Source organism: Vidua macroura, chromosome 25 (genome assembly GCF_024509145.1).
Source record: "Vidua macroura isolate BioBank_ID:100142 chromosome 25, ASM2450914v1, whole genome shotgun sequence".
NCBI classification, from domain to species: domain Eukaryota; kingdom Metazoa; phylum Chordata; class Aves; order Passeriformes; family Viduidae; genus Vidua; species Vidua macroura.
In genome coordinates, this window is record NC_071595.1 from 1,729,608 (window position 1) to 1,745,280 (window position 15,673).

Below are 15,673 nucleotides of genomic sequence, written 5' to 3' on the forward strand. Positions count from 1 at the left end.
CAGAAGGTCTGTCCCCACGGAAGGAGGATGTCCCTCAGGGATGCTCCAGGAGCAGCTCCGGGCAGACCCCGAGGCACAGGGGGCAGCCAGCCCGCTGTGTGTGTGACACGGAGCTGGTGTCCCCCTCCGTGCGCCTTGGGGTGGCTTGGGGACAGCCTGGCTCGGGGCGAGGTGCCCGGGGTCAGAGCGCCGGGACGGGATCGCTGCCACCATCCCTGCTGCTGGCACCGCCGCCGCTCCCACGTCCCCGGCAGCAGCGGCAGCGGCAGAGCTGCTGATTTCCCAGAGCCCTGCCAAGCCCTGCAGGGATCCGGGCCCATCCCGGCGCATCCAGCCCCGCGCCGCCGGGACGTGCCAGCCTGGAATGCTGCCCCGGGGCCTGGCTGCCCCATCCTCCCGTTCCCGTGCGTGCCAGGCCGCCCTGACCCCCCCAAAACCAGGCAGGGAAAGAGCCCAGCTGATGCAAGTTTGGGTCCGGAGGGTGCAAAGCATCCGCTGGCATCGCCATGGCTGTGCCACCGTGCTGGGGTGGCACAGGGCGCTCAGGATGGCTCAGCTGCGTTTTCTCCCAAATTGTGATGGATCTGTTTAGGCTGCAGCTTTAGAGACGCGCGAGGGACGCATGGATCTCAATAAACTCGCTAATTAACAACTGCTGGTTATGCTGAGGCAGTAAATATGCTGTCGTGGGCAACCCCAGCGGCTCGGCTCCGCCAGTCGCTTGCCCGCCAGTCCCGGCGACGTGGTGACAACGCTCCCGCGAGGCGCCTGCTGAGGTAATTAACGGTGATTAAAGCAAGTGGGAACGAAAGCACAGCGAAACTTTCCACGTTCTCGCGTTTGGGATGATTGTTCTCCTTGAGCTGTTCTTTGTTTGGGGCCACCCAGCAGCGGTGAACCTGGGTTTGTGTGTCCTGGGGGGGGGCACGGCCCCAAAACCGGCCCCACATCCCATCCCAACCCCAGAACAGAGCAGGGATGACGGGCAGCCTCATCCCACCCTCCGCAGCTCCCAGGATCCTCAATTCATCTGCAAAACACTTCGGAGGGCTTACAACTGAGGCACCCTTCCCGTGCCTCAGTTTCCCTCACTTCCCAGGGTGCTCCGCTGGGCTCGTTGCCCCCAGCCCAGTGGCACAAAGCGACGCCGACACCCCCAGGGGTGGAAAACCCCGCTCCACGCAGCTCCTGCTTCCCGTCGCTGTTCCAGAGCACGGGATCGGCATTTCCAGAGGGAAAAAGAAGCCGGATCCCGCCTCCCCAGAACTCTGGCTTGGAGCGGCGCCCAGCGGGGGGATGGAAAGCAGGATCCTGCAGCCCCTGCCCACCATCCCATCATGGAAAAAGCAGAGGCACGCTGTGCTTCCAAGAAACTGCCGCGCCGCCTGCCAAAAAACACGAGCCGGAGCAGAGCCCGACAGTTTTGGGGCTGGAGATAATTTTGCCTCCGAGCCCGAAGCGTCACCGCGGCCGTTGTGTTACCCTGGGGCTCCCCGCTTCTCACCCCGAGCTCAGTCCCCCCCCAAAATGCTCCCCAAATCCAGGGAATGAGGGTTGGGGTGACGCCGTCCGGAGCACGCTGGCTCAGAGGCAGCTGCCGGCCTGGACAAGGCACAGGAGGGAATTCCTGCGGCAAGGATTTCAGCGGCTCAGCACGAATTTCTGCACCAATCCAGGCACAATTCCCCCTTCCCCGCCTAATTCCAGTCAGGAAAGAAAGCGCCTGCAGGAATTCTTTCCAGCTTCCTTGGGCCATTTGTATCCGCGGTGCTAGAACAGCACTTTTGCCTCTTTTTGGTGAAGTTTTCTTTCCCGGGCAGCGGAGCGAGAAGCTCCGCGGAGCTCCCGTCCCCCCGCGCAGCCTCAGAGCGGCTCCTCCATCATTTCCGCCCCCCAAACCGCACCTTTTTGGCACTGGGGGGGGGGGGGGGGACACAGCCTGGCTCCCATGGGAGCTGCAGATGGAAAACTCTCTCCAGAGCTCTGGGATCTGCTCCGACCCAGCCCGCAGCCCCCGTCGCGCAGGACTGGGGGCTGTCCCTTGTCCCCTTATGCTGGGACACACCACGAGCCTGTTGCCTCTCGCCCGGGCTCCGTTCCCTCGCCCCATCTGGCGTCTCCATGAGTAATAAAAGCTGCTAATTGCCAACAGATGCCCCAGGAAACCCTGGCGCTGCCTCTCGCGGCTGTGTTTGGCTGGGATGGAGAGGAGGGGAGCTGGAGCAGGCCCCGGATCCCCCAAAGCAGGGGGCGGGGGGGGGGATCCCAGTGCGTGGCAGCTCGCAGAAACCAGAGCTGGAGGATGTGGCTGCAGAATTTCCAGCAGAATTTCCAGCAGAATTAGGGACCAGCGGGGGGACACCCCAGGGAGGGGATGGTGACCCTGACCCGCACCCTCCATGGGGCTGGGAGCCACGCCCGAGCCCCACGGCTGTGCCAGGAGCTGTCACCCACGGTCCTGACCCCTGGCATGGGCAGCCAAAATCCTTGTGCTCGTGGCAGTCCCCTCCCCGCGCAGCTGGATCCCCCTTAGGAGGTGGCAGCGGAATAATTTGGCTTCTTCCACCCCCTCCTCTTCACTGCCATCGCCACGCTGGAACCCAAATGGCTTCTTCCAGTGCCCCAAACCTGAACTGGGCACTGCTGGGATGAACTGGGTTATGAAATTGGTACTTCCATCCCCTGGCGGGGCTGGGGAGAGGCTCCCCCACTCCAAGGGTCACATCGTGTCCCAGTGTCCCAGCACTGGGGCTGGGAGCGGCCCTGGCCTGTCCCATGGTCTGAACCGGGCAGTGGCCACCAGCCCAAACGGGGCGGTGCCCTTTGCTCTTTCCAAGCCTGTCCTGTCCAAGGGAAGCCCTCGGGAACTCAGGAGCCTTTTCCCAGAGGGAAGGAAGAGCCGTGACCAGGATCTGCTCCCACCGTGGCACAGCCGTGGCACTCACAGAGGGAGGATTTCAGCGCCATGATGCCACCACGGATCAAAAAATCTCTCATCCCAGATGTGCTGAGAGCCACCAGCAGAGACGTCCTCTCCTCCAGCACCGCTGTCCTGACCCAGCTCCTGCTCTGGGCATTCCCACCCACAGCTGCTGGTCCTGCTGCTCCATCTCCCATGCCCCCAGCTCCGGATGCCGGGATGCTCCGGCAGTGCCGGGCCGCCCACCTGGAGCGGCTCCGCGTGCTGGTGACCTCCGAGGTTCCTGATTTACTCACAGATTAATTGCTCTGTGATTACTGCTCCCGGTTCCCGTGATCAGATGCTCGTTTGCAGCGCGTGGGTGCAGGATCAGCCCTGCTTGGGGGGGGGGGGGGGTGGAATTTTTGGGCAGAGCGAGGTGACACCGGGTGACAGCCGCCCCCAGGAGAAGCACGAGGCGGCGGCCGCGGCCCCACGGCACCACAGAGAGTGAACTTTTATTTCCAACAACGACAGCACCTGCCCCGTGGGGTGGGGACAGTGGGGAGGGCTGGGAGGGGGCGGCCGCGGGGCTCCCGGGGTTGGGGGGGGTCCCGGGGGGCGGCCGCTCGCGTGCACACGGTGCACGGCGTGAAGAAACATCCCGGTAGAAAAGAACGAAGGTCTGAGGGCCTCGACGGCCGGTCCTGCCCCGGGGTGGGGGTGCAGGCGTGAGCGTGGGTGAGCATTTTTTGGGGGGGGGGGTGGGGTGGGGGAGGGCGCGGGTCCCCTCCACACCCGCGTCCTGGGGGTGGCAGGAGGAGGAACCGCGCGAGGACGAGTGGGAGGCGGCTCTCCCGGGGTAGGCTGGGGGGGAAACGGCTCCGGCCAGGCAGGGACCCCCCCCCGGCTGCCCCGGAGCGCGGAGCAAACGCAGCGCGCCGGCTCGCGGGGCGGCGGCGGGCGCGGGGCGGCGGCGGCGGCGGGCGCGGGGCTCACACCTCCGTCTGGAAGTCGCCGTCGGCCGCGTCCAGGCCGGCGCAGGGGCTGTCCCAGTCTGCCCGGCACAGCTCCAGCCGGTCCCGCTGGGCGCTGGGCAGCGAGCCCAGCGTCATCGCCTTGAATGTGCTCCACGGCTTGGGCGGCGCGGCCGGAGCCTTCGGCCGCTGCTCCTCGGGGCCGGTCACATCCTGCAGGGTGAGGGGCAGCTGTGGCCAGCGATGCCTGGCTCTGTCCCACGGCCGCCTCCTGCCCTCTCCAGGATGGGATGCGACAACCCCCAGGGGAGGGCTCGGGACTTACGTTGCCCGTGCTCTTGTCCCCGCCGCCCGACGAGACGCTCCACCGCTTTTCTCGCTGAGGAAAAACCCCAGTGCTCAGCCCCAGCAGCGCCCCCGGGTGCCCTCAGTCTCCCCCGGGGTGCCACAGTCCATGCAGGAGGAGGTAAAGGCTGGCAGGGTGCACACCAGGGCAGGACGGGGCCTCCAGGACCTCACCTTGGAGGAGCCGGTGGACGGAGCCCGGTACCGGTCCAGCGTGTGGAATTTCTGGTTGAGCTCGTGGTAGAGCTCGGAGTGGCGTTTCCGTGTGTGCATCACCTTCTGCGGGGGCAGAGCAGAGCCTGTGGCCATCGGCGCTGCCCGCTGTCCCTCGGCACTGTCCCCTGTCCCTCGGCACTGTCCCCACCCCTGTCCCCATCCCCGCATCCCGGACGAGCAGCAGAGCCCACTCCACGCTCATCATCGGTGTTTTAATCCAGAGCCAACGCTTGCTGCTGCCTGGTCTAAACCCCTCAGAGCTCAGCAGCTGCCGGCGGGGCAAAGGGAGTGGGGACAAAGTGGATCAGTCCCCCACGATGGCACCGGTGACACCTCCATGGCAGCACTTACCTCGAAGTCCAGGTCAGAGTACCGCAACCTCTTCCTCTGGTGGGGGGACAGGCAGGAGCAGGGGGAGGAGATGGAGAAGAAAAGGGAAAGGTCTTTGCAGGGCCAGGATGAGGGGGAACAGGGTTTAGGGGCTCATGCCAGCCCCAATCCATGCCCGGCCGGGGACACGGAGCTCATCCCGCCAAGGGTGGGATGGCCAGGGGGGGATTCATGCAACCCTACACGTGCACTTGTGTCCTGGGCACGCACATCCCTCCCCACACGCGTGACCGTGGGCACCAGCCCCCCGCTCACCTCCAGGGACCCCACTTTCATGGCAGAGCCGGGCACGGTGCGGGGCATGGTGCGGCTGCGCTCCGACAGCTCCGAGGCCAGGATCTGCCTCACCGTGGGGTGCTGCTTGAACTGGAGGCCGTAGGGCGCCTTCACCGTCGCGTAGGGCTGGTTGAGGTTCACGTTGACGTGGTCCACGGCCACAAAACCGGGATAGGCGTCCCCTTCGGCCGCCGGGCGCCCCGTCCCGCCGGGCACCGCCTCCTCCGCGCCGGCACCGAGCGTCCCCTCGTCCCGGGGGAAGGGCTTGAGGCTGCCGGTGCGGCGGGGCAGCATCATGTAATCGCTCTCGCGGGGGGGCTCGGGGGCCCGGATCCAGCCGTATTCCAGCGGCCGCAGGCTGCTCTCGGTGCACAGGTAAACGGGACCCGGCGCCTCCAGGCCGAGCTGCTGCGCCGGCGGCTCGCCCAGCTCGGTCAGACCCGCCACCACGTTGGGCGTCATCTTGGGCACCTGCACCAGGATGCTGGCGGGGGGGATGTTCCCGGGCAGGCTGGAGAAGCCCAGGCCGCCCTCCGAGGTCGTGTTGAGCTTGGGGTCTTCGTCCCCGTCCAGGGAGATGCGGGACAAGGTGCCCGTGATGGTGGCGGGGTTGCAGGTGTTCACCTCTTTGAACAGCACTGTGGGCAGGGAGCGGGGTCAGAGCCGGCCCTGAGGGTCCCGCGGAGGGTGGGGGACACAGGAGAGACGCCCTGGCTCGTGCTGCCTGTCCCTCCCAGGTGTGGCAAGGTGACAACAGAGGGGAGCTCACCTGTCTGACACGCCAGGTCAACGTCCTTTTCAAAATCTGTCTATAAAAATCCAGAAAGAAGGGAGAGAGCGAGAGAGAGAGGAGAGAGAGAGAGGGAGAGAGACGGGGAAATGAAGCACCGTGGCCGGCACAGGCAGCGGCGGGGGTCTCCAGGGGGGGACCCACTCACCAGGATCTGCACCTGCCCGTTCTTGCAGGAGTCGGGCGAGTTTTCATTCTCCTCGCTCCTGCACCCCCCCACCTGACACTTCACCACGTCCTGGACCTGCGGGGACAGAGCCGGTCACGGCCCCGCGGCCAGGGCTGTCCCCCGGCACCCCTCCGGCGCCGCCCCACCTCTCGGCGCAGGAAGCCGTGCACGGTGATGATGACGAAGCCCTGGACGGAGTTGAAGACGGCGAAGAGGACCTGGAAGAGGATGGAGCGCCGGTCGGTCATGGCGAGCACGGCCGACATCCAGGTCAGCGCCAGCAGAGGCAGGACCACGCAGGAGCTCCACAGCGATGCCCTGGCGCAGGGAGAGAGGGGCCGGGGTGAGCCCGCGGGGCGGGGCTGCCCCGGGGCAGCCCCCCGAGCACGGCCCCCCTCCCCCGCGGCAGCCCCCCGAGCCTTGCCCCGCGCCCCGCGAGCATGGCCGGGGCTGTGTGACCCAGCCGTCCCCTCTTCCTCGGTGTCCCCAAGCCAGCGCCGGCTGGGAACTGAGGGCTGAGGGGACCTGTGGGCTCCAGACCCCCCAGGTGTGTCCCTGTCCCCTCACAGCCACAGGGTGCTGGGGGGACGCGGGGCCACCGCCACCCTCCCACGGCCACCAGAACAGCAGAGAGGGGATTTTTTTTTTTTTTTTAATCCTCTTTTTTTTTTTTTTTTTTTTTTTTAGCAGCGAATTTTGGGGCTGCCTCCGTTGTGACTAAACCCCCGTGAGCGAGGACTTCGGCAGCCTCTGCAAGAGGGTCCCGGGCACACCCCGCGAGCCCGTGCCCCCACCCCCAGGCCAGAAGAGCCCCCCCGCAACCCCAGCGATGAGGTGACCTGCCATGGGAAGCCATGCCATGCAGACGTGATGGGACACCCCGCCCCGAGCACACAGCGTCACCCTTCCTTCCCCTCGGGGACCCCCAAGCCGCCCCCCCAACCCCTTCGGGGAGATGCCCAGAGCCCCCCCCCAACCTCCCCGCGCTGTGCTCGGGGCGGGGGGCGCGGCGGGCGCGGGACGGGCACTAACATGGCACTGCTGGCGGTGGCGGAGGTCATGGCCGCGCTGGACACCACGCCGCACTTGGTGCATTTCAGCAGCAGGCTGCCGCACGGGGGGGGCTTGGAGCTACGAGCCCAGCGCCCCCCCGGCGCCCCGCAGCCAGGACCGGGCCACGCGGGGTGGGGGGGAAGGGGATGCAGGCACGGGGAGAGGGGAGGGAGCAAGGCAGGACGGCGGGGAGAGGGCGGGGGGAGGTGGGGGGGACGGACAGATGGATGGAGGGATGGATGGACGGACACAGGCAAGAAGCAAATGGGAGGAGGAGAAGAAAGAGAGAGAGAGAGAGAGAGCGCCGGGTTAGTCGAGGGCGGCAGCTGTTAATGGCGAGGGGGGGGTGGCCAAGCGGCAGGGGAGGGGGCGGGCACGGAGGGGGGGGCTGCGGCCTGCGGACCCCCCTTCCCCGAGGGAAGGAGCGGGGGGGTGGCTGCCCCCCAAATTCTGCCCCTCCAGCAGCCCCCAGCAAGGGGCTGCGCTCACCCCGGGCTTGGCCCCCGCCGCCCACGGATGCGGTGAAATCTGCCCCGCCCTGAGCCCGCTGCCGGGGCACCCCCGTGCCCAGCCCCCGGCAGGGTGCGGGGGTCGGGGGGCAGCCGCGGGGACCCCCCCCCGCGGGTCGCAGGGCACTTACCCAGCTCGCTGCTTTTTGGACTTATCTGAAATGCCGTCACGGGACATGAGCTTGTTGAAGACGATGATGCCCACCAGCATGTTCACCTGCGGGAGGGTGGGCTCAGGGCTGGCACGGAGCCCCCTGCCCGCGGCAGCAGCTGCCACCAGCCCCCCCCCCCCCACCACCCCGGGTGGGTTTTGGGGGGCGCAGGGCTCCCGGGGGCAGCTCACCAGCACGATGACAGCAGCGGGTCCCACGAAGGCGTAGAGCAAACCGCCCTCCAGCGAGAGCCAGCAGCTGCAGGGGACCGTGGGTGGCGTGTCAGGGGACAGCCCCGTGGCCGTCCCCTGCTCGCAGCCAGCCCGCAGCTGCCGCCGTGCCCCGCCCCGTGTCCCCTGTCCCCACGTACTAGCTCGCTGTCCCGTAGCCTTTGGTCCGTGTGAAGCCGACGGAGACGGCGACCACGAGGGCTGGCAAGCCTGGAGAGGGGACACGGGGCTGGAGGAGCCGGAGGAAGGTGGCACTGTCCCCCACTGTGCCAGCCCCAGGGGGTGGGGACAGCGATGGAGCTCCTCTGACAGCTCCCCACGGCCTGAGGGTGGCACAACCGAGACACCCGGGTCTGCTTTCCTCCGCTGCGCCTCAGTTTCCCTTCTGATGAGCCTGGGGGGGGGGTACCAGGGATGGGCGAGGGGTGCCCCCCTCCCACGCAGGCCGGGTTCTTACCCCATCCCAAGCACAGGAAGCGCTTCCTGACCAGGCGTGTCCGGATCCGGCCGATCACCGCCAGGTAGGACTGCCAGGCCTCGGTCAGCACCCAGCAGAAGGACGAGAGGAAGAAGAAGTGGAGGAAGGCGGCGGTCATGGTGCACACGCCCTGCAGGGTGGGGACACGGGGACATCAGGGGGACGCGGCCACGTGCCCGGCACCGCGGCGGTTAAACCCCCACGCCCGGCGTTGCGTGGAGTTAATCCCGGGATCGAGTTAATCCAAATCCAATCTGCTGCTGCCGGGAGCCGGCAGGGGACCGGGCGAGTGGCCTGGGACGCCACCGAGGGTGGCAGGGTGGTGGCAGGGTGGTGGCACCCACCTTGCTGAGCATCTGGGACTGGCCCACGAGGATGAGGATGTTGGAAGCCAGGATGGAGACGCAGAAGTTGAGCAGGATGATGGAGCGCTCCGACTTGATGAACCTGCGGCAGGAGCGCCATGGGGCCAGCTGTCCCTGTCCCTGTCCCTGTCCCTTGTCCCTGTCCCTTGTCCCTGTCCCTTGTCCCTGTCCCTGTCCCTTGTCCCTGTCCCTTGTCCCTGTCCCTTGTCCCTGTCCCTGTCCCCGTCCCTTTCCCTTGTCCTTGTCCTTTGTCCCTTGTCCCTTGTCCTTGTTCCTGTCCCTGTCCCTTGTCCCTGTCCCTTGTCCCTTGTCCCTGTCCCTTGTCCCTGTCCCTGTCCCTTGTCCCTGTCCCTTGTCCTTGTCCCTGTCCTTGTCCCTGTCCCTGTCCTTGTCCCTGTCCCTGTCCCTTGTCCCTGTCCCTATCCCTGTCCCTTGTCCCTGTCCCCTGTCCCTGTCCCCATCCCCGTCCCCGTCCCTGTCCCTGTCCCTGTCCCTTGTCCCTTGTCCCTGTCCCTTATCCCTGTCCTTTGTCCCTTGTCCCTTGTCCTTGTTCCTGTCCCTGTCCCTTGTCCCTGTCCCTTGTCCCTTGTCCCTTGTCCCTGTCCCTTGTCCCTGTCCCTGTCCCCGTCCCTGTCCCTTGTCCCTGTCCCTTGTCCCTGTCCCTGTCCCTGTCCCTTGTCCCTTGTCCCTGTCCCTTGTCCCTGTCCCTGTCCCTTGTCCCTGTCCCTTATCCCTGTCCCTTGTCCCTGTCCCTTGTCCCTGTCCCCGTCCCTGTCCCTTGTCCCATGCTGCCACAGGAGCAGGGATAGTCCCAGGCAGCTTCTCCCACCCAGGTTCTCCGTTCCCGTTAATCCCATTGATGTTGAGCCTTCCCCGGTGCCGTGTCCCCCTTTGTCACCCCCCTCCCCACACGGCCTCGCGCCCCAGGTGCCCCCCAGGTCCCCGTGTGCCCTCGGGTCACCTCCAGAAGGCCGCGTAGATCACCAGCAGGGTCAGCAGGGCCATGCAGGACACGGCACAGCCGATCATCAGCGGCACCGACGGCGTCCCCGAGGGGTCCATGGCCTGGGGGGACACCGGGGGGGACTGGCTGAGCCCAGCCCCCTCCCCACTGCTCCCTGACAGCCCCCTGTCCCCTCGGGGCCCTCCACCCCCTCACTGGGACCCCCGGGTGCCAGAAGGGGTCGGTGACAGTGGTGGCACAGCCAAAGGGGACTCCATGCCAACGGGGGACGCGGGTGGAATAGCAATGGGGTGCCCCCTCCCCTCCTGGCACACGGCAGCGCCCTGGATTGAGCTCTAGGGACCACGGCAGCCCCTGCCCACACAAACCCACCCTGCTGGGGAGTGCTGGGGGGTGCTGGGACCCCTCCCCTGGCTGCTGGGGGACACCCCCACCCTCCAGTGCCCACCTTGTCCTGGTAGGAAATGCTCCATGCCCACCCCCACCCTCCCTCGGGACTGCTCCCACCCAGCCCGGGGGTCACCCCTCAGCCACATGCCGTGTCCCCAGCAGGCTGGTGGCTGTCCCCAGCCTGTCCCCTACCAGGTCTCTGGGCAGCTGGGCGAGCACGGCGAAGGTGGCGAGCTGGCGGCACTGGCATTTGGTGTGCGCCGGGAGGGTCTCCAGGGTTTGGCAGCTCTCCGTGTCCCAGTTTCCCAAGCCAGCATCCCTGATTAATGGGAAGAGAGCGAGGGAGAGCAATTTGAAATGATCAAACACGCGCAGCCCCTCGCGCCTCTCCGGAGTTAGTTAACCCCTTCCTGGCCTTGCCAGGGGGCACTGCCAGGGGGCACTGCCAGGGGAGGGCGTGAAGCTATCCCTGCCCCGGGCTGATCCAGAGGAAAGGTTTAATCATCCCACAGAGATCTGAGGGGGAAGAAACATCACAGAGAGGGGCAGGGCAGTGCCAGGACGGGCAGGAACAGCCCCAAGAGCCCCCTGGCACCTGTGTCCCCTCCCAGGGGGGTGATGATTCCCTCTCTCCATGGAGACCCCTCCCTCCATGGGGATCCCCCTTTATGGGGACCCCTCTGCCTTTGGGAGCCCTCCTGCACTTGGGGATCCTTCTGTCATGGGGATTCTCCTGTTAGAAGGATCTCTGCACTGTGGGGACCCCTCCTTTTATGGGGACCCACCCCCTTGGGGACCCTCCTGCCATGGGGACCCTTCCTGTCACAGGGACCCCTCCTGCCAGGGAACCCCCCCAGTGAGGGGGCACAGAGGGGAGGTGGCACTGCCATGCCCAGGAAGAGCAGCCACAGCTCCCAGCACGTCAGGAAAACCGGGAACGGGGTCTGTGGGACAGCTGGGGACTGTCCCTGGGGCCTGGCTGGGACCTGCCACGCTCATCACGGCCAACACCTCCCCACCAGTTCGGGGGATGAACTGGAACCAGTGACCCCGAACTGTGGCGCTCCCGTGGCTACCTGGGCAGGGGGCTGGCAGTGCCCTCCCGCAGCGCTGCCCGCCCCCCTCCCTGCCCTACTTTCCCTCATTCCTGCCAGCACTAACAAATCACATCTGGCAGCCTGGCACAGGCAGCCCCGCGGCTCCGGGGCCACATCGATCCCGTGGGAGCTCAAATCACCCGTGCTGGTGGGGCTGGGATGCGGGAAGGGATGGTCCCAGCTCCTCGTCCCTGCTCCCATCCCTGTTCCCATCCCTGCTCCCATCCCTGTTCCCATCCCTATTTCCATCCCTGTTTCCATCCCTATTTCCATCCCTGTTCCCATCCCTGTTCCCATCCCTGTTTCCATCCCTGCTCCCATCCCTATTTCCATCCCTGTTCCCATCCCTGTTTCCATCCCGTTCCCATTCCTGCTCTCCAATCCCTGTTCCCATCCCTGCTCCCCTTTCCCTGCTCCAATCCCTATTTCCATCCCTGTTCCCATTCCTGTTCCCATCCCAGCTCTCCCATCCCTGCTCCCATCCCTATTTCCATCCCTGTTCCCATCCCTGCTCCCCTTTCCCTGCTCCAATCTCTATTCCCATCCCAGCTCTCCCATCCCTGCTCCCATCCCTATTTCCATCCCTGTTCCCATCCCTGCTCCCATCCCTGTTCCCATCCCTATTTCCATCCCTGCTCCCATCCCTATTCCCATCCATGTTCCCATCCCATTCCCATCCCATCTCTCCCATCCCTGTCCCCATCCCTTCTCCCCTTTCCCTGCTCCAGTCCCTATTCCCATCCCAGCTCTCCCATCACTGCTCCCCATTCCTGTTCCACGTTCCCATCCCCATCCTTGTCCCCTGTCCCTGTTCCAATCCCTATTCCCTGTCCCCATCCCTGTTCCCTGTCCCCATCCCCGTCCCTGTCCCCTGTCCCTGCTCCAATCCCTGTTCCCTGTCCCCATCCCTGTTCCCCCATCCCTGTCCCTGTCCCTGTTCCCTGTTCCCTGTCCCTGTCCCCATCCCTGCTCCCTGTCCCTGTTCCCAATCCCTGCTCCTCTCCCTCCCAGCAGCCCCCTGGCACTGCCAGCCCCGCCCTGTCCCCAGAGTGTCCCTGTGTCCCCGTGCCCTGCCCCTCACTCACGTCCTCGAGTAGTCCCAGGTGACACACTGCGGGTGGGACGTGCCCTGCGGACACAGGGACAGGTTAGAGCTGTCCCCAGCCCCGTCCCCACCCCACGGGGAGATGTGGCCCTTGGGGACATTCCCCGGGTGTCCCAGGGCTGGCACGTCCCCACCGTGGGCACAGGGACCATGCCACAAACTGGGAGCTGCTGGTCCCTGCCCGGCCCTCAGTGCCTGCAGGTGACAACATGGCACTGGGAGGGGACACAGCGATGGGACAGCAGGGTGACACATGGGTGGCGTGGGAGGGGAAGGGGACACTCATGGTGGCGATGAAGAGACTCGTTGATGACACGGGAGGGCTGATGATGGGGAAGGGCAACGCCACGGGAGGGGACAGTCACGATGACAATGTGGGACAAGGGACACTTGTGTGGGTGACACAGGGGGGGACACTCACAATGACGTGGGAGGGGGACACTCAGTGATGATGAGGGACACCAACAGTCACGGTGATGTGGAAAGGGGGACACAGGGGGACAAACATTAATGCCACTGGAGGGGGACACATTGATGTCGTGGGAGGAGACACACTGGTGACGTGGGAAGGGGGACACGGTGACATGAGAAGGGACATTCCCGGTGCCAAGGGAGGGGACACTCACATTGATGAGGTAGGAAGGGACATTCCCGGTGCCAAGGGAGGGGACACTCACATTGATGAGGTAGGAAGGGACATTCCCGGTGCCAAGGGAGGGGACACTCACATTGATGAGGTAGGAAGGGACATTCCCGGTGCCAAGGGAGGGGACACTCAGATTGATGAGTTGAGAAGGGACATTCCCGGTGCCAAGGGAGGGGACACTCACATTGATGAGGTAGGAAGGGACATTCCCGGTGCCAAGGGAGGGGACACTCAGATTGATGAGTTGGGAAGGGACATTCCCGGTGCCAAGGGAGGGGACACTCAGATTGATGAGTTGGGAAGGGACATTCCCGGTGCCAAGGGAGGGGACACTCACGTTGATGATGTGGGAAGGGACATTCCCGGTGCCAAGGGAGGGGACACTCACGTTGATGAGGTGGGAAGGGACATTCCCGGTGCCAAGGGAGGGGACACTCACGTTGATGATGTGGGACAGCTCCACCAGCACGAGCGGCTCCGCGGGCCGGGTCGGCGGGCGCACCGTCACCGTCAGCACCTTGGAGGTGACGGCCAGGGGGCTCCTGCGGGAAGGGACACGGGCTGTGACAGGCCAGGGGGACAGCAGGGGACACCGCGGGCGGCGCCACTCACCTGGGCGGGGGCAGGATGAGCCCCAGCGTGCGGTACAGCACCGCCCCGATGACGAAGTGCGACGATTCCTCGGCTTCTGCGGAGAGAGCCGCGGGCTCGGTGACACGCGGGGCGCACACGGGCACGCCAGATGTGCGCCCAGATGTGCGCTGGCGCGCACGCACGGCCCCGAGAGCACGCGCGGTCACCTGCGCACGCCCTAGGGGTGCGGCTGACGTGTGTGTGTGTGAATGGGAGCCAGATGTGAGCCCACATCTGCAGCAGGCGTGCGCTCATGGGCGCCTCCAGATGTGCGCGCTGACGCGTGTACACACCTACAGATGTGCGGGCTCACGCATGCGTGCACACACGCGTGCGCAGTTCCAGATGTGCGGGGTCACACGGGCGCACATCCAGACGTGCACTCCCACGTGCACGCTCACACCTGCGTGCACACCTGCACGCTCCCACCGTGCACACCTCCAGGTGTGCAGGCGTGTGTGCACTTCCAGATGTGCACGTTCACGCCTGCGTGCACACCTGCACGCTCCCAGACGTGCACGCTCCCACCGTTCACACCTCCAGGTGTGCAGGCATGTCTGCACTTCCAGATGTGCACGTTCACACCTGTGTGCACACCCGCACGCTCCCAGATGTTCACACTCCCACCGTGCACACCTCCAGGTGTGCAGGCGTGTGTGCACTTCCAGATGTGCACGTTCACACCTGCGTGCACACCTGCACGCTCCCAGATGTGCACGCTCCCACCGTGCACACCTCCAGGTGTGCAGGCATGTGTGCACATCCAGATGTGCACTCCCACGTGCACGCTCACACCTGCGTGCACACCTGCACGCTCCCAGATGTGCGCGCTCCCACCGTGCACACCTCCAGGTGTGCAGGCGTGTGTGCACTTCCAGATGTGCACGTTCACACCTGCGTGCACACCTGCACGCACCCGGACGTGCACGCTCCCACCATGCACACCTCCAGGTGTGCAGGCACACACCTGAGCGCCGTGCCGGGCGTGCCGGAACGTTCGGCTAGGCACGCGCCCACCTCCAGCTGCGCGCACCCTGCCAGCTGTGCACACACCTGGGCGCTCCCGCTCACCTGCCGAGGCGAGGCTCAGCACCTCCCTGGGGATGAAGAGCTTGTCCTCGGAGCTGCGGGCCCAGTCCTTCATCCCCCGCCGGCCCTTCATGGGGAAGTTGATGTCGCTGGACACGGCGGACACGGGCTCCCGCTGGATGCTGGTCACTGGCAGGGGACACGGGTGTCACCTCCCCGCTCCTGTGTCCCCCTCAGGTCCCCACGCCCGCCCCGCCGCTCACCCAAGTTGTCGGTGACAATGAGGGAGCTCTGGAAAGCCTTCAGCGCGTTCCCCACCAGGTGGATGAAGTCCTCCACCACCTTCATCAGGTGCACGGAGCCCGGAGAGACCTGCGGGAGACGGGAGCAGCTCCGGAGCCGCCGGGATGCGCCACCGCGGTGGGGACACACCCCGTCGGCGATGGGGACAATCCCGGCTGCCACCACGGCCCCCCCCCCACCCCACCCCGTGCCACTCACCTGCTGGGCATCCTCCCACTTATCGCGGTTCTCCGCGTCCACCATGTAGCTCACCACCTGGAAGAAGCGCTGCGGGGACGGGGCTCAGCGGGGCTGGCGACGGACCGAGCGACCGCCACCTCCCCGCGGAGGGGACCCTCGCTGTCCCCCTGGCCGCTACCTGCACGTCCTCGGAGGACGGGATGTAGGTGGCCCTCTTGAAGGTGTCGGTGACGTTGCGCAGGATGTCCACGGAGAAGAGCAGGTCCCCGCTGTAGTAGGTCTTGCGGGCCATGAGCTCCAGCAGGCTCCGCACCACCTGGGACATGCCCTCCCCTGCCAGCACCCGCTGGCCCTTGGCCAGGTGCTCCCGCAGCTGGTACGGGGAGGGGACAGCGGTGTCACTCCGCTGCCACCACCCCCCAGCAGTGCTGCGTGTCCCTCATCGTCCCCAGAGCCCGGGGCACGCTGCAGAGGTCA

General features: G+C 66.1%; 1 protein-coding gene across 8 annotated transcripts in view; it reads right to left on the reverse strand.

Moving 5' to 3' along the window:
- Window positions 1-3,397: 3,397 nt before the first annotated feature.
- ADGRB2 (adhesion G protein-coupled receptor B2) overlaps window positions 3,398-15,673 on the reverse strand; it is a 33,793-nt gene continuing 21,517 nt past the window's right edge. For 6 of the 8 annotated variants that reach the window (XM_053998972.1, XM_053998975.1, XM_053998974.1 and 3 more), the window contains 23 exons: window positions 15,375-15,569; window positions 15,215-15,283; window positions 14,977-15,085; window positions 14,756-14,902; window positions 13,664-13,739; window positions 13,491-13,593; window positions 12,386-12,429; window positions 10,396-10,522; window positions 9,811-9,914; window positions 8,829-8,931; window positions 8,464-8,614; window positions 8,147-8,216; window positions 7,968-8,034; window positions 7,756-7,841; window positions 7,095-7,193; window positions 6,209-6,380; window positions 6,042-6,137; window positions 5,873-5,912; window positions 5,083-5,741; window positions 4,789-4,824; window positions 4,396-4,500; window positions 4,202-4,255; window positions 3,398-4,089 (listed from right to left, as the gene is read on the reverse strand). In XM_053998972.1, coding sequence (XP_053854947.1) covers window positions 3,895-4,089; window positions 4,202-4,255; window positions 4,396-4,500; window positions 4,789-4,824; window positions 5,083-5,741; window positions 5,873-5,912; window positions 6,042-6,137; window positions 6,209-6,380; window positions 7,095-7,193; window positions 7,756-7,841; window positions 7,968-8,034; window positions 8,147-8,216; window positions 8,464-8,614; window positions 8,829-8,931; window positions 9,811-9,914; window positions 10,396-10,522; window positions 12,386-12,429; window positions 13,491-13,593; window positions 13,664-13,739; window positions 14,756-14,902; window positions 14,977-15,085; window positions 15,215-15,283; window positions 15,375-15,569 — 2,907 coding nt within the window. In that variant the 3' untranslated portion in view covers window positions 3,398-3,894. The remainder of the gene's footprint in view (window positions 4,090-4,201; window positions 4,256-4,395; window positions 4,501-4,788; window positions 4,825-5,082; window positions 5,742-5,872; window positions 5,913-6,041; window positions 6,138-6,208; window positions 6,381-7,094; window positions 7,194-7,755; window positions 7,842-7,967; window positions 8,035-8,146; window positions 8,217-8,463; window positions 8,615-8,828; window positions 8,932-9,810; window positions 9,915-10,395; window positions 10,523-12,385; window positions 12,430-13,490; window positions 13,594-13,663; window positions 13,740-14,755; window positions 14,903-14,976; window positions 15,086-15,214; window positions 15,284-15,374; window positions 15,570-15,673) is intronic. The other 2 variants (XM_053998973.1, XM_053998977.1) reach the window with 1 other exon arrangement.